We start from the raw sequence: 21,214 nt of genomic DNA, 5'->3' as shown, positions 1-21,214 counted from the left end.
ATGGCTTTGCTCTCTGCAACCCCTGCGTACTTGGAATGCCTTCAACCATCTCACAACAACTGGCACAGAAGTGTCGACCCGGCAACACAATACCGCTCAGCGTTCAAACGCCCGGAATCAGCTGTTAATCCACCAGGCCTCCTATCACAATTTCAATGCAAGCCACTCAACTGGGAATCCCAAATTTTGCCCAGAAATTTTGTGCCGCCAAAGCGAGCGTTCACGTTCCCCCTGAGTTTGACCAAACCTGACCGTCGCACTGCATAAGAGCAAAGGTTTACGTAGAACTAAACCGAAGGCTTCTCAACTACCAATACCCGAACATATCTTAAGCAGCCTAACTTCACGAACAGCCTGTTCTTACCCTATCGCAGTGGCGTACTTATCTCATGTACTGTTGCCACTGAACAGTCTGGCCAACGCCATAGGTAGGTAAATACAATAGCGCTTTGTGGTCTTTGTAGCTTTGTGGTCCCTATTCCGAACACGTGCTTGCATCATACAAAGTTTTTATCACGCTGACTCACATTTGTTCCTTTAGCCCCTACAGGAGAGATTCCTTAAACGAACAACCCAACTAGCGTAACTTACTCAACACAGAGGAACCTTCGAACAAATGTGTCTGCTAATAACTCGTTCCACGCACGCTCACTAGAGAAGTCAGAATGCGGCTGCCCTCAACACACACGAGCAACCATCATAAATCTGCTTCCTTCTGTCCACACAGGACACGCGCTAATGGAACTAAGAACGCTTCTCAGTGCAAATGATGCACTAACTGAAAATCTACGCGCTTAACCTTAGAAAATAAAAAAAACACATAAAAAAGGTTAACTAAAACACACACGCGTTACCATAGGCCTCTCAACAATAACCTTGACACTCAGGTTACTTACGCACAAAAAAAAAAATAAAACCTATTTACTCATTAATGAACATCTCGCGAGACTACAGGTTTACATAAAACGCATCTTTCAAACCTCTGAGCTTCTCAAATAAAAACACAAAGTTCCTACCTTACATACTGAAAGAAACTCTAGTCTCAAATCGCGAAAATTTCCAAATGTTCAGAAATAAAACAAAACAACATCTCACTTCTACGGAAGCTCTCTTTGCCTCCCGTTCCAAACGTTTTCGACTGACTCACTTTTGACCCGTACTCGAGGTGGTCGCGGTTCAAAAGCTACTCTGGCTCCCGAGGAACAACAGAAGGGCTGACTCACTATCAGCTCCCCCAAGACGTTATAGTCTCCTGCCAATTTGCGTCCTGGTGCCCTGCTTTCAACACGAACTCGATTGACCGCGTCACTACTCCCCACCTGGTCTCGTCTTGCCACCTTGCGCTTTTTTGTACTACACGCTGAGCTTCGAAAAGAACGACGGAACGACGAGGAATTTAACTGCCCCGTGCCCTTTGTCCGCGTCCGTGCAGAACATGCTTCTCAGTCTCTTTTTGACCTGTGGCTCGAACATTTATGATGTGCCAACATCGTCAGTGACGATCGCACCTTTCTTTTCCTCGCGGACTGCCCTTTTGGGTCTCTCGCCGTCTTTGGCAGCACTACATTAGTCACCGCATTCCTATCTTTAGTGCGCTTCTTTCTGCGGCGTTTTTTTCTGTGAATTCTCTTTCATGTCGCTCTCTCATGCCTCGTGCTGGCCGTTACACATCTCCTCGGCCCGGATCGGTCTCTTACCCGCACAGTCTGAGTGATTAACTAGATCACGCCTCTCTTGGCTATCTAGACTGGCGGAGAGCCGCACCGATCCCTGAACAATGCAGTTGTTCTCTCTTGAGCTAGGCAGCTCGCAATCCTGAGAGCTGCCCTCAACTGCATCGCTCAGCTCGCACTTTACTTCGGCACGCAGATCTGACTCGACATGGGTGCTCGTGTCTGTCAAGTCCGCAGTTTCTGTACCTCGCTAACGACCTCGCTACCATGAGATGCGACGCACGCGCGCGGTAACTGTGCCAATTTGTTCGCAGCTGGCCTAGCTGCCTCTACAGTCCTCTGTTGGCACAGCACCTCGTCACTCTCACTCTGGCCTTTAACGGCCTCTGTTGATACTAAGGCATCGTTAGCTGCTAGCACTTCAGGTTCACCTGTGAACGTGCTGCTACTCTCACAGGTACTACTACTTCTGTCGGCTTTCGACTGAAATCTGCTGTCTACTTCCTCCCACTTTCGCTGCATCCAGCCTACAGATTTCTCAAGCCGCTGTTGACTTCGCTCGATTAACTGCTCAAAACCTTGAATCTCATTGTTCAATGCAGCAACGTACTGCCTCGTTACTTCTGTTAGGCCTTGTTCCTGCGATACCCCTTTCAGTTTCTGCCTAGCTTCTTCCTGTTTTTGCCTAAATTCATCCTGTTCTTGCCTAATTGCTTCCTGTTCCCTTTTCTTACTTAGAATTCGTTTGCCCATTTGTTCTATGAATTTCAAATCATTCTCACTTTCGAGAATTGTCTTACGAATTTCTGATTCCATCAAGTCCTCCTCTACGTCTACCTCGATCTCTTCACACAACCACAACAGGTCAGCTCTCGTCAAACACATTAGGAACATGGTCGCTACTTTAAGCATTGGCTCTGCTGTCACACAATACTTGTTGCGATACCCACGGAAATCGAAATAGAAGTAAAAGATCCCCAGCAAATCAAATCCAAAAACACAGAGAAATTGAAGCCTGGTAAATCTTACAGCCAAAACCAAACGCTTACCCACTGAAGCAGCACCATATCACCAGTCCTTCTCCGCCGTACCCAGCTAGTTGCAAGATGTGGTCAATCTCACGTTGCCTCCAACTTGATCAGGATACCGGTCGGTCACCATGTGCCAACGTCCGTCAGCTGCCATTGCTGTCTCCGAGTCGTAGGCCGATTTATGAGCCGCAGGGCGATTTAAGAGCCGTAGGCCGATCTAGGAGCCGTAGGCCGATCTCACCGCTGCCATTAAGTTGTCAGATTTGTCAGTCGTAGCTGTATGGAGCCCGCAAGACTAACATACAGCAAACAGCTTACGAGCACACAGCTCACGAGTACATTTCGAGCATGACAACGAGCACGCAGCTCACTAGTACATTTCGTGCATGACAACGAGCACACAACGAGCACGCACTAGCAGCCGACAATCGCCGCTTGTATCCTCTCAGCTCGACGCCATAGTTCGACGTCATTGAAGATGACCCGCCCTTTTGGAGGAGGCGAGCTCACATACACGTGTTGCACAGGTTTCAGTGCCGCACACACACACACAGGTCTAAAGGTCCGGAGCCGACGTCAGAGGGGCTTCGTAGAACTCTGCTCCGTCCCGGGTGGCCCGCTGGGTAGCACCTTCCTGAGCTGACCCCGCGCCACGTGGCTGCCGGTTATTCGCAGTTCTCTGAAGTGCGCCTCGTCCGGTTGGATTGGAACACGTGCAGCGGGCTGAAATAGCTGGCACGTTGTTACCCCGTACGGCCATTCCTAACAGCGCGCGCCAGCCAAGGGCAAAGCCGGCGCGTGCACATCTTGGAGGCCATGGACAGAGACAGCCTAGTAAACATGGTCAACATAGGATGGTGAAATTATTGCTGCGCAAAATGCTGCTGATGCCTTTCTGCACTGTTTTTTCAACCGTGCAACACTGCTTAGTCAGCCATTCACAGAAGATGGAGTCTGGTGCTACTTTGCACAATGCAAATTGTTACGTGCATAGATTGTTCGCTGGTGTGCATTTCTCTCGGATCCATACTGAACAAACTATGATTTTGTTAAGCTGCTGTGCATTCCCACCAATTTTCTTTTTTTTCCTCTGTAGTTGCACGCGGCATATGTAAACAAATGCGTGCGCAGATGTGTCCATGGAGCAAGGATTTTGCACAATGTGCGGTTTGGCTGAACGATTACTTGTACGTGCTTTATTGCATCTGATATCGGAAAAAAAAAAAGCAAGGCTAACATTTGGCCGGGGCACTGCCATCCGGACAGGTTGTGTGCGAACACAGTCGGCATCGCGTCAGGCTGCAGGCTCAGCTTCTTCACGGGTATTCCAAACTTGGCAAGCAGGTACAAATTGTTGTAGCTGTCTAGCGTGAAGTGTTCAAGGAAGTAAGAGATGGGCGCCAGTCCTTCCTGCCCACATTCATCTCCCAAGGCTTACGCCTTACTCTTGATGGGCTCCTTGAGTAACCTGAAGTATGATACGGAGCACTCCTTGCTCTGTTCGCTTTGGCACCCAACAGTGCTACATAAGCGCCGCAGTGGCATTGTTTTAGCTGCTGCAAGTTGAACAATGCAAATGGCAAGCTGAACAAAGATAAAAGTTTCCCACATGCACGCACAGATGAAACACAGATTCTTCCCTAGAATATATACATGCTCGCTCAGCAAGCATGCAGCCTACGACATCACGGCTCGCAAGCATGCCAGTGTTGCTCGACTGCTATGCTGTTCGAGTGTAATATAAAAAATTTAATTACAAATTACGTGCTGGCTAAAATGCACTAACATCCGTATGGCTAGTATCGATGTCAATAAATCTGCATACATTTTTTTTGTGTGTGTGGTCTTACAAAAGTTGGGATCTAGGAGCCAGGTGCAGGACGAAGGCCACTCCCTGTGATCTCCCCCGTGAATTTCCTAACCTTAATGGTCCAACGGTTACCTAACTGGCGCATTACATGACCTGCCCAGTTCCATTTTTTCTCTTGATGTCAATTAGAATATTGTTTATACAGGGTGTCTACCAAGTTTACATTTCCAAATTCCCCGAGTTTTCCAGGTTTTTCCTGAGCACCTTTGCAAAATTCCCTGAACGATCCAGAACTTTGTTTTATGTCAAGATAGGCTGACACCATGTTGCTCGATGCTGTCACTCTCTAGTAAGCATGGTGAAAAAAAAAAAATCTTAATCCAGTTTGAATACTAAGGAGTAATATCTATTTTATTTAAAAAGAAAACAGAGGGCACAGCGAAAGAAATTGTAAAACCCATTCCAAATTTAGTCAAACATTTTCGAATATGCATGAAAAGGAGATGCATACATAAGTAAATATTTTTGAATATGAGCTACTTCTATCGACTGATAATAAGCTCATCGGTATGAGGCCTGAATGTTGTTAGAACTAAGATTCTCTCTCAGCAGCTGGAAAGTCAACCTCAACTGTCCTGACATACTCTCAGCCCGTACACAACATTTCAGTGTTGGGTTTCACTGCTTTACAGAGTTTATTTTGGTCTGAATGAGGGACATCTGCATCTCGGCGTCAGCCAACACTTTGTTTTTTGAGCTCAAGCTCCTTCAAAGAGGAGGCGGCACACTTCCTTTCCCGTTAATTCCTCAGTGCGTCAGTCCTTTCTGTTCTCATCCTCCTTCTGCCATGCATTCACCCCATGGATCATTTGAAGCATCCTCTTGGTAAGTTTTAAGTCAACGTCCGATGTTTCGGACTCCCTCGGGGCCGCAAAAACATCCGAAAAATTGGGCAGTCCGAAAAAAAATGAATGCATGTCTTTAACTGCCCTTAATGGCTAAAATTGCCACAGGCACGTCCGAAAAAGCTCTTAAGGCCTGCCAGTACACTTATTGGGCATATCGGTGCTCGTACTGTGACAGGAGACGGAGGTGCACGCGTGCATAATTAAGGAATACATACTGTGCCCCGTGAAAATTGCCCCTTCCCACGCTTGTTATGCTTCACCGCCTAACAATGTTGTACTGAGGCGAAGCTAACTTTCGGAGACTGGCATTTTACTCAACGCACTGTGCTCTGCGAGCTTCGAAGCCAATCGCGAGGATTACAAAGGCGGAGTCGGTGCCATTGCTGACAGCGGCGAATTCTTTCAATGAAAAACACGACACCGCACGGCAAGAAGCTGAATAGCGAACGTAGAAACAGCTATGCCTAACGTTGTTGCGGTAGTGGCTACGGCTGCCGGCGGATATGCGTGCGAGAGTGCCGGATCGAGGCGGCGAGATAATCAAAATGGCGGCAGTGGTGGCTTTGATCCACGGAGGAAGGAAACTAAGGAGAGGCCCTAACCCCTCAGCGCGCTAGGAGAAAAGTGTGGCGGAAATGACGTAGTAGGTTCTCAATTTTTTGCTGCTTTTTTATTTTTATTTTTTTATATGGCCACGACTTTTGGGCCACAATGGCGGCGTTGTTCTGATTTTGAGCGCTCACACGTGTTGCTCTGGTAGGTTTCGTGCCGTGGCAAAGGCGCTGTGTGGGCGGGTTTGCGTTAGTCACCGTGTCTTGTTGCGCTGTGTTACCTGCACCGTGCTCTGCCGGTTGTTGCACGAGCGCGCGCGCTCCGCGCGCGATACCACGCGCAGCGCGGCGTGGTTTCGCGAAAGATGTAAACAAGAGAGGAGGGTGGCACAAAAGGCGGAGCATCGCCATGAGCAATGCCAACTTCCGGCTTCACTTTTGCTTCACAAAGAGTGACGTCAGGGCCTCTCCTTAGTTTCCTTCCTCCGTGCTTTGATCATAGAGTTTCCTACAAAAATTACTAGAGGGAATTCTGGCGCTAGTGTCTATGGGAGTTGCAATGGGAGCGGTAGTCCCAGCATGGGAATCATGGGAAGTACATGGATTTGCCTAAACTTCGTTCTTTCGGCTTCAAACGGCTTTGTGACTTTGTAAACTCGTCATTTTCAACAGTATATTGCGCAATAAATAGATAAACATCATTAAAATTGCCCGACGGCGGAGTTCGAACACAGGGACTCTAGCACAGAAGCCTGATATTGAAATCATTAAGCCACAAACACATGTATCGACAAGCGAATGAAACGCCCTTATGAATTTATCGCGGGCATGTCAGTGCCTTGAGACGCTTGGCGCGTTTCGATTTGGCCACCTGGACAAGCCCAATCGTTGCAATTAATAGCAATTGTACGCGTTCCCGGCGTTTTCTGCACTTCGAAGAATACAGATTGTGCAGAAATATATGACAATAAGATTTATATAGCGTAATATACAGAGCCACAAAAACGTCTGAATCCACAAGCACGAAGATCAGACAAATTCATGTACTTCCAATCATTCCCATGGTAGTACAACGATTGCAGCGCCTAAGTTCCCTCTAGTAATTTTTGTAGGAAACTCTATGGCTTTGATCACGACCGGCTTTATTACTAAAGCCGGTCATAGCTTTGATTAATGCCATTTCAGACCTGCAGTCAGGGCAATCTACATTGATTATATGGAGTATGTGGTGGTGCCGCAAAGCCGTGCGAATTATCGGGCATGTCCGAAAAATCGGGTGTCTGGAAAATCGGTCGTTAACTACTCTGGCAATACATCGTGCTGATGAAACGGCGTCACTGACGATTCGTTGCGACTCCTCTGTTACTGAAGCCAGCATTAACACGACTTTCGTTCCCTTTCATTAAAGTTACAGCTAATTTTCCCTGATAGCAGCACAAATTTCCCGAGTTTTCCCTGAGTATTTCCAGACTATTCAAACTCTGTGAGAATTCCCGGTTTTCCCGGTTGGTATACTTATAATGTTTGATTACGACTACAGCTGCGCTCTCATTAACCCTTTCAGGGTTGATTTTTTTTTATTGCAGATTCCAATTTTTCTGAGGGACCTATTTCAAAAAAAAAAAAAATTAACATATTTTTTCTAGGGTGACCGTAAAGTGAGAAAAAAATATTTTGCATTGGTATGTATGTACTCTTTATTCATGAATAACAACAATAAAAAAAAGGAAATAAACTTATAAGAATGAAAAATTTGATGCTTTGTTCAAGGCTTAGAATATGCGCACACAAGAATATTTCGCAAGTCTCAAATGTTCCTGCTCTTACACTAATATTTACGTCCATAGCCTAATCGAACTGCATAGGTGAGTGCACCCAAGAAAACTATGTGGTTGTGTGCCTGTCAAAAAAACAAAACATGTGACAAACTTCTGCTAATCTTCATCTTATCGCCAATACAGTGGAATCTCGATGATACGAATCTCACGGGGTCACGAAAAATATTCGTATCAGCCGAAATTCGTATCATCGAAACAATTAAAACTAGCTAAATCAAAGAGTCAGTGGTGAACTCACTCAGACACACGTACGTAAAAAGGATTTATTTCTTGTAGAAAATTCTCTAATGTCCTCTGCCTCTTATTCTTTGTCAGGTCAATTAGCAGGCTTTGTTCATATCCATAAAAACGCGCGCACGTGTCGTCGCTGATTTCGTTCGCGCACGCCTCAGAACTTAGCGCGCATGCAGCGTTTCAGCCGCCGGTGGTGGGTCCTTCGCCGTCGCCCACGTCTAACACAAAGAACGCGGCCCGAAGCACAGCAGCCACTCCGTCCAATGGCACGCGGAAAATGAAGAAAAGCACAAAAGCAACACAAGTGCCACCGCTTCAAACTCTTCGCGCCCAGTCGCGGCCTCCGCGCTGTCCGGCGCCGGATCCGCGCCTCCGCAACAAAAGAGGGAGGGACAAATCGCGTAACTGCGCGCTGTTCTCTTTCACTGCCATCGGTGGGGCTCATGCTCGCGGTCGCGTCCATCCGTGTGCTGGAATCGTGCCAACTGTGGTCTCTCCTCCGCGCAGCGGCGCAACCTCCTCCCCTCCTTAGCAACCGGCGCGCCGGTCAGGGGCGCAGCTGCGCATAGCAACCGTGACGTCACACAGTAGCGGTAGAACGGGCGCGCGTGCGTCGGCGGTGGCACCGCCGCTCCTTCGCCAGCCGTTTCGTTGCAGTCGAGTGAGAGGCCCGTGTTGCGCGCCATGCGGTTCGGGGAAGCGCCAGCGGACGCCGGATTCCCCCTACACCAAACGCCAGAAGAACAAGGAGCGAATGCGCATGCCACGAATGAACATGTCACCAGATGCGAAAGCAAGGGAGGCAGAAAAGAAACGCCAACAGCGACTGATTAGATCGTCGGGTACCAAAGGCAGGGAAGCAGAACGAAAGCGGCAGCAGCGACAGGCGATATCGCCGAACACCAAAGCGAATGAATTGGAGCGCAGACGGCAGCACCGTCTGGCTTTCGCCAAGCACACTTTCAAATTTCCAATGTCTTCGGTAATTTTCGTATCAACCGACGCGGGTCGGAAATTGATTCGTAACAACCATTCTCTAACACGTTGCGAAGTAATGGGGCTCGGTCGGGACCACAGAAAAATTCGTATCATCCAGAAATTCGTATCAGCCGTGATCGTATCATCGAGATTCCACTAGAGGCAATTAGACATTGCGAGTCTCCCCAAAAAAAAGAAAAGGAAACACATGCACGGCGGCATCCTTCCTATGCTCACCCCTGTGACCATAAACGTGCGAGAAACACGCGGCCGCCCTTTGAGCGATTAGTAACGAGATAGCCATCCGTTTTGCGAGTGCAAGAAGCCAAAACCACCCGCGGAACAAAACCCAAACCGCCACCCACCCCCACGTGCCAATGCATGAGCGGTAGTAATGGCGCCAGAGAAAACTAGCTCTAAAACAACCAATGCAATGAAAACCGAGGGAGGGAGGCGCGAGAGAAAAATTCCCTGTATTCCCACATACATGCCAGGAAAGAAAAAATTAGGAAATTCACGCGATTTTTAAACATACAGATGACGCCGTAAATATACGACATTGACTCTGAAAGGGTTAATGCTGCAGAATTTGTCAATGTTGTCCGCTATGTGCTTATGGATTAGGAATCCTACCCCGTATTGCTTCTTACCTGGGAGACCTCTATAGCAGAGGACATGTCCGTTATTCAGCAATGTACAAGTCTCACCAGTTCTTCTAACTCACTAAGGCAGATGATATCCCAAACAATGTCTGATAGTTCCTCAAAGAGTCCTGCTAAGCTAGCCTCACTCGAGAGGGTTCAGGTGTTGCAAGGGCTACTTTCCATTGGTGGCCTGTCCAGACCAAGTGATTCTTAGCACCCTCTGCTGCGTTACAGGTCCGACCGCCAACTTGGTAAGGTGCTCCGCAGCTGCTAGGGACTGAGGGCCATTGGGTAATTGAGTGAGTCATTTGGGAGGGAGCGGCCGAATACTGCACCAGAGAGGCCAATTCCTGTTCTGATGAGGGAGTGTCTTGTTTGAAGCTTAGTGGGACTTCCTAATTTGGTTGTACCTGGATTAGTATAGCTCCACTCGCTCTCGGCGTCTTTTGCCGGTGACAGGCGTCACTCCAAGCCTGCAGATGTTGTGCACTGGAGGAGGTGAACTTCACGCTCACTATCGTAAAAGAAAAGAAAAAAAAACTGATAGAGGGATTCAAACTTTAGGCACGTACCTTTCAGCAAATAAACCCACATAAATTTACTGTCTGTCTAGTATATGAAAGGCAAACCACAGTTCACAACTATCCTCCCAGGCAAAGGGCAAGTATACAGCAATTCACTTACCATCGCCTCTTACATTGAACTGCATTTCGACTTTGTACATGACGTGCAACTGCATGCCAGTCAATGTCCTTCAGTTTTGCCTTGACATCACAAGTCTGAAGTTCAACTGCCTCCTTGAGAAGGTCATCTTCTGATCTTTCCCACTTGCCAGTTGCTGCCAAAGGAAAAAAAAAGACAGTAAACTAAACTGAAGTTGCTGCATCAGTATGCCATGCTGACAAGTTCAAAACATTCCACAGACCAAGTTAATGCTTATTATATAAGCATCCCATGAATGCGTTACAACCTATTCCTCCATGTCTTTCTTATTCTGCAACAGTTGGTGCACTTCAATCAGCTGCTTGCTGTACTTCAGGCCTCTTTAATTTGCCGTACCGGACTGCCCAGGACTACACGAGGTACTGCTTTCAGCCAATGGATATTGGTGCACGCAGCTTTAAAAACATTCCTGAGTAATCTGGCAGTGGCGGTTGCAGAATTTTTCTACTGTAGGGCAAAGCAATGCTGTATCTTGGGCATGTTGGTACTCTAACTTGCCAAGCATTTTTAGTGCCAGAGAATGAGGACAGAAGGAAGACATTGAAACACATTGTGTTGTCCTTCCATTTTCCTTCTGTCCTCATCAACTGATGCTAAATATTATTTCTAAGTTAGGGCAAGGCACGACTCTATTTTCGTCTGGGCTGCGAGAGGGCACTCCATTTGGCAGTACGTGGTGCTAAAAAAAGGGGGTGGGAAGAGGGTGGGGAGAGGTAGGAAAAAATGTTAGGAGGCTGGGCACCCTCTCGCCCTCCTTTAGAGATGCCCCTGCAGTCCAGAATGACAAGCTGAAGAAACTCCTAGACACCTGTTAAGGCTTATGGAGGCAAGGGCTACCGAACAAAGCTATGCCCCTCAACAATGACACCGAGACAGAGGAAGAATAAAGGGGCACACTGTTCAACGATATTAATAGCATCACTATGCTGTGATTTCATGCACATTGTGCAACAAATGTGATGTTGATCCACTCCGATCATTGGTTAAAAGTGTACAGGGTTCTCGATGTAAATAAGAAACATTCCTATGGCAAAAATGAACATTCAACATAAAAAAAAAGATCAAAAATCATGTCAAGGCATTTGTAACTAACATTGTAAAATGTTAGAACAATATTTGTCGATTAAACTATTCAATATAACCTCAGTCAACTGCCACGCCCTTCTCAAGCTTACAGACCTAAAATTTTAGGCTCACCCATCTCTGTGCAGGTTTATCATCAGCTACTTTCTGGATGGCTTCAGGGTGTTCTTGGTGTTGTGGTGCTTCGTGTTAACCTTTGCCTCAACAACACCCCACACATAGTAAAGTGGATTGCAGTAGGGACTGGAGGGAAGCCACAAGTGGGGGGATCAGCAAGACAGCATGCTGTCATGCAGCCACAATTGTGTGTTCCTTGCCTTGTGTGCCTAAGTTGAGTCCTACTGGAACGCGTACTTCCTTTCAGGGACCACCTTGTACATTTAGGGCTTCATGACTATTTTCAGCACATATAGCAGTGAGGAACTCATCCTCAGACCATTCCAAAAAATGTGGGTAGCCATGACATCACCCTTAGCGTTAACCACAGCCAGCAGCACCACCAAAGTGGAAAATCTGTTTGGCATAACTGTGGGTATGCCAGCCGCACTCTGACATATCTAGCGGACATTTTGGTGGTTCATCATCTTGTCACGAATGAAGTCCTTCTCGTCTGTGAAGAACCTCAGGAGGCCAAGCACTGGGTTGCTTCAGGTCGTTTAGGAGAGCCTGGACTTTCACCTTCCTGTTAAACATTCAGTTAAGTTGTTGGCGGTTTCTTCAGGGATGGAAGTGGTCAAGGAGGTTGTCGAGCAGCTCTGGGAGCAGCAAATTTGGCACTTTGGAGCAGGTTTGCAGCATGAATTACCCGTTTTGGATGAGCTTGGCGAAGGTCAATATGAGCAAAATACAGGTATATGAAGAAAAGGTATTCCTATTTGAGTTGCAGAACATGATTAGGTTACAGCATATTAGTTTGTGGAAGCCCCGCAAAGCAAGCGAAATTCATGACAGGGAAAAAATGTCATCCACCTGACTAGCATGAAGCTACGAAGGAAACCCATACAGGTTTTCTGAAACCACCATTAAATTATGTACTGCATGTGCCAACTAAATGTGGCCAAGAAAAAAATAACCGAAGGCTTTCTGTGAACAGTACTTATTCTATCTTTTTTTAAATCCACGTGACGAGTACCCGTACTAGTAATATAAGTGGTCTCAGACATAACCATTGCCATCAGTGCATTGTATATATTACGAACGTGCAAACCAAGGGCCACAGTCTTGTAACGGTTCGGAAAGCGAACCGTTACAAGATTGCACTATTTTGTTTTAGAGGTACCGAAGATGCATGCCAAAAACTCAAAAAGAAGTACAGCCATTCATTCCCAGTGCCCCTATTTGACAAGGTTTGCATAAAGATTTATGCAATCTTTAGTGTGCAGAAGCGTCACAGCCACAGCGGTTTTTTCTTGTTCTTTTTTTCTTTTAAGCGTTTTCTTTCATGTTGAAAAAAAGTCTGCACGAATCCTAGGTTGTGGTAAATGCTGTTATCGGTCATTTCTCAACATCATTCACAACTTTTTCACTGACATCTCATCTATTACATAAATGTATAAATTGAGCTAATTAAACATATTCGTGCACAAGGAACAAGAAACATTCACCGAAGCCACCATGACGAACACCCACCAAGGTAGACGCTCAGGTAATTCTTGGCGACCCTGAGTTAGAATAGCAGAATACCACAGAATAAGTGTGAAGTCTGATTTTGTGTGGTGCGGATGGGCAGAAAGCTGTGTAGTCGGAGTGCACATTGAATGAAAATTGCAGTTGGCAGTGGATATTTGCGAGCAAGAAGTTTCATGAAAGCAAGCAGGTCATTTGTTGGTGTGCCACACAGTCATCCCGATAACTGGACATGGTGCACGTGTGAAATATATTTAGAATGTCACAAGCAGGGGGCATTTTCCCATTAAACAATGCAGACGTAAAAATAGGACGAAAAATCGAGTGCTAAATTGTATATTGAAACTGATGAGCTACACGCTGAGCAGACTGTACCACCTTATTCATTCAGCGTGGCTTTCCTTCCTGAATGCCCCATGAAATGAGCACCAGTTCGAATCATTTTTAGCTGGTCTACATATATCCAAACGTGTAACACTTTTATAAAACATTCGTAATGCATTGTAAAGCACAAAACGGTTTTCATTTTCTTGAGGCCTAATTACAATTATGTCAATAAACACACCAACACTCCAATGACGCCGACGCTGAAACGGATTGCTTAGGCTTGGATTGCAGAGCTCAGTGTTAGCCAACGCATGCCTATGGCTGTGTGGTTGGTACTGAAGACACACATCCTGCTAAATTTGGCAACTTTATTTGAAATTAGTGTTTTGGCGCAGGTTGGCACAGCTCGATGGTTTGGCGCAAGATGGCGCAGCATTTCCATCTCTGTTTCTTCTAACAAAGGATGTGCACTACAGGTTTTCATGCTGAAATTTGTTTGACTTGTTGCTTCAATTGCAGGGACGACATGCTGTTCTTTTGTGATCTGTTCAGCTTCTGTACTTGGCTTGGTCTGCATTCACATCTTCCTGTATGCTACACTCCTCGAGAGTATTGGCAGTGCAATACATTTGTGTTTTCTTGTAGCCAAACCCTGCGATAATTTTCTGGGGTGGCTTTACAGGGCAAAGCGATACATGTCTCGCTGCTCTCCTGTGATATTCACAGCTTATCGTTGAGGGAGTCATGAAATGCTTATTATTCAGTAGTTTGTCTTCAAATGACGTTTCTGCACAGGGAAAATGCGGCTGGTTATCTTCGCTGCATTGTTGCCAGTTTGAATGTGATAAAGCTTAAAATTCCTGTAACGACCTTGTAACCTATAATGTGTTATATACATTTGCATGATATTATAAGTACTGCGAAAAAACCATGACATTACATTTTACAGCAGTTTTAACTATCGCCTAATTATCCCGATCACTATGTGGAAGACGTAACCGTGGAAACAATCCATCGATCCACTACGCACACGAAATGCTAAATTCTGCCTTGCGAAAGCTGTTTTATCTGGTTGCAACCAAAGAAATGACACCATCAGCAAGCTGAGCTGGTGTTTACTACTTGACATCAATGCCCTACTGCTGTTTGGCGGCGCAGTTCTACGTCATGCGAGAATGAAATGTGCCATCTAGACTGCAAAAATTCTAGTTAATAGGAAATCTTAATTTGCTTGTAATTTTGAAGTTTCTGCATCTAATAGCGCATTATCATAATTCCTTTTGCTCTTACTTCTTTTACATGCTGAGAATTGATATAGGACAAGAAGGGTGGCCTTAAAAAGTAAAACGCCTAAAAAAGCTTTTCAAGGTCCCTTTAAGGTTTACTCTATCTTCCTGTGTGACCAAGTTCAGCTGTGCTTATCAGTAGCCTGAAGTGGGTGTTTTGCATCTCAGGCCAACATATTGCTCACCCAATACGGTTTGTACAGCAGCCATCAAGACATGCCCCACAGGCTTACTAGTGATGTATGCCAAGTGAGGTTACCCTTCCTGATAACCCTTTAACTGGCAAGTTTTTCACAGGCATTTAAGGAAACAGTTGTTGTTTTGCTTTATATTTCAAAAGAAAATACAGTACTTTCAAAATTTACACCCCACCAAACAACTTTTGAAGTAGTGCTATAGGTGGTTATTCCTGTCAGAAGTTCATGCCTGCCAACTCTCCTAATTTGTGTGGAAGACTCCTGAATTTCTGCCACTCCTCCTCACTGTACAGAAATTACTCAAAATTGAAAAAAATTGTGGCCTTTCTCAAGAAGCACTATTTGTGAAAATTAACTCGCTGTGTGCAGCATACCTCCCAACTCTCCTAAATTAGCCATACAGTGCAAGGATTTTGACAAATTTCTTTTGTTGTATGATTGAGAAGAGTACTTCCCAGAAATCGGACTTTCAATTCTTGTGCACGAAGACTGCCACTAAAAAAGCCAGCTGCAGAAAGCTGCAAAAAGAAGCCAGTAGGTGTGCCACATTTGTGTAATTGAACCAAATCAAGAGGTTACCATGGAGTCATAATTCAATTGTAAAGCCGCCATTTCAGCTACACAGTTAAGATCATTTTAGCACATTGTACTACCATCACTTTATTGGTCTCAAACCTTGTTAAATGTAATACTGCAGTTAGGTGGTCGAATATGTAGTCTAAGATTGGCACTACACAATGCCCTCAACAGTGCTTATGTGTTCTTGGGAGGCCATGCCTAATACCGTATTTCTCCACATTGTTTCACCAAGAATCAGGAAAGTCTGAGCTGTCGTCGCCTGTGCTAAAACAACTGTCTCAGCTTCTTCTACAAGAGAGGTACGCGGACAGTGTACATATTTATACTGATGGTTCCACAAACATCCAGTGTTCGTCCAGTGCTGTGGTTGTCCCCAGCAAGAGCTATTACCATCAGCTTTAGGACTGACCACCCAACGACATCGACCTCTGCGGAACTAGCTGCTCTTCGCGCTGCACTTTGTTTTGTCAATCGGGAACCACCTCGACAATGGTCAACCTTCAGTGACTCAAAGGCAGCCCTACAATCTATGCTATCAGCTCTGTGTCGCGGGCCATTCGAACAGCTCGTATTCCATATTAGATGCCTACTCCACACATCACATGAGAAAGGACACCACGTGACGTTTCAGTGGCTGCCAAGTCATTGCGGCGTCAGAGGAAACGAAGACGCTGATGATGGCGCTCGGGCAGCTCTTGAAGACACATAGGAAGAGGCCATACCACTTTCACGGTCCAACGCAGCCAGCAGACTTCGAGTGCTTGTACAGAAGATCACGCTCTCTCTGTGGTGCACACCAAGCAGCCAGGTCAACCAGAGCAATTGTCAATATGACCTGCCCTCTTTGATGCATCTCTGTATGCCAACTGGACTCCGCTGAAGCGAGGCCACACCGCTTTATCGCTTATGGCTAGGGGTGGCCTTCACGAAATCTTACTCATTTCGTATTGGAATGGCCGACAACGCTCTTTGCAATGCCTGTCTTTGCGAGGAGACGCTAGAACACATTCTGTGTGACTGTCCTGAATATAATGTTCAGAGACAGTCCCTGGCGTCCGTTCTAGCACACCTTGACAGACTATTGTCAGTTGCAACTATTTTCACATATCGCCGACAGAAGACATCGCAGCTGAAGGCGACGAAGGGACTACGGTTTTTGAAAGAGACGGACTTGGACAAGCGACTGTGACAGTGATATCACGTACCGCGCAAGAGTGACGGTCTGTAACTGACGATGTGTGTGCTGTTATGTGCTCTCTCTCTCTCCTCCCCATCTTTCATTTCCCCCCACCCCGCTCCCATGTGTAGGGTAGCAAACCGGTTAACCTCCCTGCCTTTCCTTCTCCACTTTTTCCTTCCTTCCTTCCACACTGTTTCTCCGTAAATGGTGGCGTTGGCTTCAATGCACCTTAGAGATGACTTCCATCCATGCTTGTTACCTACAGCATTGTGCTCAATGCTACTCGCTCACTGCCACTCCATATGGCATCATAATGATCATTATTTGAGATGGTAGCACACAGAAAAAGTTTGCCAAATGGTGATAAGTACTCAGTGGAAGTAATTACCATATTTATTCGAATATTAGGCGAAGTTTTTTCCCAGAATCCTTAGCCTTGAAGTCACCCTTCGCCTGATATGTGAGGTTGATAGATTGATTTACTGTTTCAACATGGCAGCCACAGCACCGCATTTCTGGTGATCCATATTTTAGATGGCAGCACAAATTGTAGCAACTAATAAACCTTAGCACGTGAGACAGTACTGTATTTTTGCGCGTATAACCCACACCAAGAATTTGAAAAACCCAACAGTTAAGAGCACCCTCGCTGCTGTGAAGTCAACACCTCAAGGTGAAATTCGCACATAACCTTCACTGATTATTCCAAGGGCTTTGGATTACTGAGTACTTTGGGCAATTTCCGTTGGTTCTGGCTACTCTCTATCATCTGTATTAGTATGCATACTTAAGTTCCTTTTCTTGGGTCCCCTAACTGTACACCTGCCTTAAAACCTTGACCACTTTATAAACAAATAAATACAGTAGGTGGTTCAGATAAATGGTGTGTCCTGTACGCCGCTTTATTTTTTCTGATTTTTTTATGATCCCTCCCCTCCTCCCTCTGCATTACAAGTCTCCCCAGTTTTGAGGTCTAGAGATTGACAGGTATAGATGTTTGTTTTCTACTGCCAAGTTTGACACCACTTAGTAGAAAAGTATTTGATCAAATTTCAGCCATAACCACACATCTCTAGTGGATGCTCCCCATCTGCTGTTGCTGTGCCCAGGGACAAAGGCTACACAAAAGAGAAAGTGCTTAGAGAGATGCCGGGATAAGGGACAGACAAGCCTGAAAACTACAATCAGTTACTGATAGACAATCAGTTCTGCAAGGCACTCCTGCGGTTTCCACAAAAAGCAAGCCTGCACTTGCATCTTCAAAGTGGCTGCATCTTTAAAGGGCTCCTAAACCATCTCCTGCATTTTTTTACACATTTTAAAAACATGCACATCGTGTACATTATACAGTGATGACCATATTTCACGAAAATGCTGGTGCTACGCCAGGGGCGGCGCCAGGATTTTTTGACTTGGGGGAGGCAGGAAGGCGGGGAACTTATGCGTTATGTTTTGACTATTTTTAACTGGACTGAAGGCCTTCTAAACACATCAGTGTGAATAAGCTATTCCAGCATCGCAGTAAGATATAAATTAAAATTTAGCATATTTACACAGCAGTGCTGCTAAGAAAATTAAAATCAGGGTGTCTACCAAGTTGACATTTCCAAATTCCCTGAGTTTTCCAGGTTTTCCCTGAGCACCATTGCGAAATTCCCTGAATGAGCCAGAACAGTGTTTTATGTCAAGACAGGCTGACACCACGTTGCCCGATGCTGTCACTCTCTAGTAAGCATGCTGAAACAAAAAAAATGACTTAATCCAGTTTGAATAGTAAGGAGTAATATCTATTTTATTTTAAAAGAAAACAGAAGGAAGGTGATAGTAAAATGTACAGCGAAAGAAATGGTAAAGCCCATTCCAAATTGAGTCGAGCATTTTCAAATACGAATGAAAAGGAGATGCATACTTGTATTGTATTGTATTGGGTTTTATGGCGCATAAGCAACTTAGGCTATCATGCGCCAAACACATGGTATAACTTATTTCAAAAGTTGGGTATCCTTAGCGAGGTCCTTGTCCAGACAAGGACTCTGAGGAGCCCAACAAACCGATTGAAGACCTCAGCCTTCTTCTCAGGACTGAGAAAATGGGTGAGGTGCATCATAAGATGCGTGTAAAAACCGGGTAATAAATTTTAGAATTAGTAGTTCTGTGATATATTATATTGCGTTTAGGATCGCTGCGTCTTTCAAAAAACTAAAAACAGATGAAGTTTCTACTAGTGGGTTATCTCCTAAAAGCAGACTGCATGGGATGGAAGGGAATGCGTTCATTGTAAAATGCAGTAAAATGTTTTTTCCTTAGCCGTTCGAGTTGTGTGCACATGAATAAAATGTGATTTACAGTGAGTTCATTGCCACATTTCTCACATAAGGGTTTGTCTTGTTTTTTCAGTAGAAAGTTGTGTGTTAAGTGGGTGTGTCCGATGCGCAGGCGGCATAAAATTACTTCAATAAAACGTTCCTGATGCCTGCATGATCTCCATTCTCCTAGAATAGGTTTTACTCAATGTAGTTTGTTGTTTTCTTCGCTATTCCATGTACGCTGCCATTTTTCTTTAAGCTTACATTAGTAAATATTTTTTAATATAAGCTATTTCTATCAACTGATAGCAAGCTCATCTGTATGAGGTCCTGAACTTTGTGACAACTAAGGTTCTCTCTCAGCAGCTGGGAAGTCAACCTCAACTGTCCTGACATACTCTCAGCTCGTACACATCTCAGTGTTGGGTTTCACTGCTTAAACAATTTATTTTGGTTTGGATGAGGGACACCTGTGTCTCAGCGTCAGTCAACACTTAGTTTTTTAGCTCAAGCTCCTTCAAAAAGGCGGCGGCACCCTTCCTTTCCCGTTAATTCCTTAGTGTGTCGGTCCTTTCTGTTCTCATCCTCCTTCTACCACGCTTTCACCACATGGATCATCTGAAGCATCCTCTTGGTCAGTTGTAGAGTCAACATTTGATTTTTCGGACTTCCGAGGGGCCGCAAAAAAAAATTGAAAAAAAAAACGGGCAGTCTGAAAAAAATTAATGCATGTCTTTAACTGCCTTTAATGGCTAAAATTACCACAGGCACCACTGAAAAAGTTCTGAAGGCCTGCCAGTACGCTTATTAGGCATATCAGGGCTTGTACTGTGACAGGAGACGGGGTGCACGCATGTGTAATTAAGGAATACATACTGTGTCCCGTGACAATTGCCCCCTTCCCACGCTTGTTATGCTTCACCGCCTAACATTAATGTACTGAGGCGAAGCTAAATTTCGGAGACTGGCATTACGCAACGCGCTGTGCTCTGCAAGCTTCAAAGCCAATTGCGAGGATTACAAAGGCGGAGTCGGTGCCATTGGTGATAGCGGCGAATTCTTTCAATGAAAAACACGGCACCGCACGGCAAGAAGCTTAATAGCGAACATAGAAGCAGCTAGGCCTAACGTTGCCGCGGTGGTGGTTATGGCTGCCAGCGGATCTGCCTGCGAGAGTGCCGGTTCGAGGCGGCGAGATAATCAAACTGGCGGCGGTGGCGGCTTTGATTAATGCCATTTCAGACCTGCAGTCAGGGTAATATACATTGACTATATGGAGTACGTGGTGGTGCCGCAAAACCATGCAAATTATCGGGCATGTCCGAAAATCGGGCGTCTAGAAAATCGGTTGTTAACTACTCTGGCAATACATCGTGCCGATGACACGGCGTCAATGACGATTCGTTGCGATTCCTCTGTTACTAAAGCCAGCATTAACACGACTTTCGTTCCCTTTCAATAAAGTTACAGCTAATTTTCCCTGATAGAAGCACAAATTCCCTGAGTTTTCCCTGAGTTTTTCCAGACTGTTCAAATTCCCTGAGAATTCCCGGTTTTCCCGGTTGGTAGACACCCTGAAAATTTATATAACACATGGTAATTTGACGTAGTAGTTCTGCGGAAACCCGCAAGGTGGAGAGAAGGAATGAATAAAGGGAAAATCAGACATGCACCTGTTCGTAGTAAGTGCTACAAAGGTCAGATGGTAGAGCGGCTGCCCCGGAAAGGTGGTGGTCCCGGGTTCGAGTCCCGGACCAGGACGAATTTTTCTTCAACTATGAGGCTTTTCTTTCTAGGAACCCGTTTGGGTTTCCTTTGTAGCACTCTCTACGAACAGGTGGATGTCTGATTTTCCCTTTATTCAACACATGGTAAAGCACACACATAAAGAAACAGTATTAAATAAATAAAAAAAAGCAGGTACCCAGCAGCAAATAGCTTAAAAAATATAGCTTCAAAAGAGTATATTTCACAACAGGGGAGAGAACTAACACCTCTAAGCAAAGTACATATCAATTCCAACTTTATTAAAAATGTGCTAGATTAAAAAAAAAACTTGTGGTACCGGCTGGTGATTCTTAAGGCTGGAAATGAGAAAAGACTAACAAAAAAGGTATATTGGAAAATAATAAAAGCAAATAGAAGAGAGGAGATAACTGCAAAAATAGAGCACGCAATAGGCATTTCAGTCAGTGCCACATTTGGTCATACATTACAGCAGGTTTCACAAGTGTAAATAA

The 21,214-nt window shown here is 45.3% G+C and overlaps 1 protein-coding gene across 5 annotated transcripts in view; it reads right to left on the bottom strand.

Moving 5' to 3' along the window:
- The window catches only part of LOC135905755 (transcription termination factor 1-like), a 145,828-nt gene that overhangs the window by 42,133 nt on the left and 82,481 nt on the right, over positions 1-21,214 (bottom strand). For all 5 annotated transcript variants that reach the window (XR_010565472.2, XM_065436789.1, XM_065436787.1 and 2 more), the window contains exon 8: positions 10,352-10,505. Coding sequence is in view for 4 of the 5 variants with exons in the window: in XM_065436789.1 (XP_065292861.1) it covers positions 10,352-10,505 (154 nt within the window). In the remaining variant the exon portion in view is untranslated. The remainder of the gene's footprint in view (positions 1-10,351; positions 10,506-21,214) is intronic.

The sequence above is a fragment of the Dermacentor albipictus genome, chromosome 1, assembly GCF_038994185.2.
Source record: "Dermacentor albipictus isolate Rhodes 1998 colony chromosome 1, USDA_Dalb.pri_finalv2, whole genome shotgun sequence".
Taxonomy (NCBI): domain Eukaryota; kingdom Metazoa; phylum Arthropoda; class Arachnida; order Ixodida; family Ixodidae; genus Dermacentor; species Dermacentor albipictus.
The sequence above is the reverse complement of the archived record's forward strand: the minus strand, read 5'-3'. Positions and strand labels throughout refer to the sequence as shown.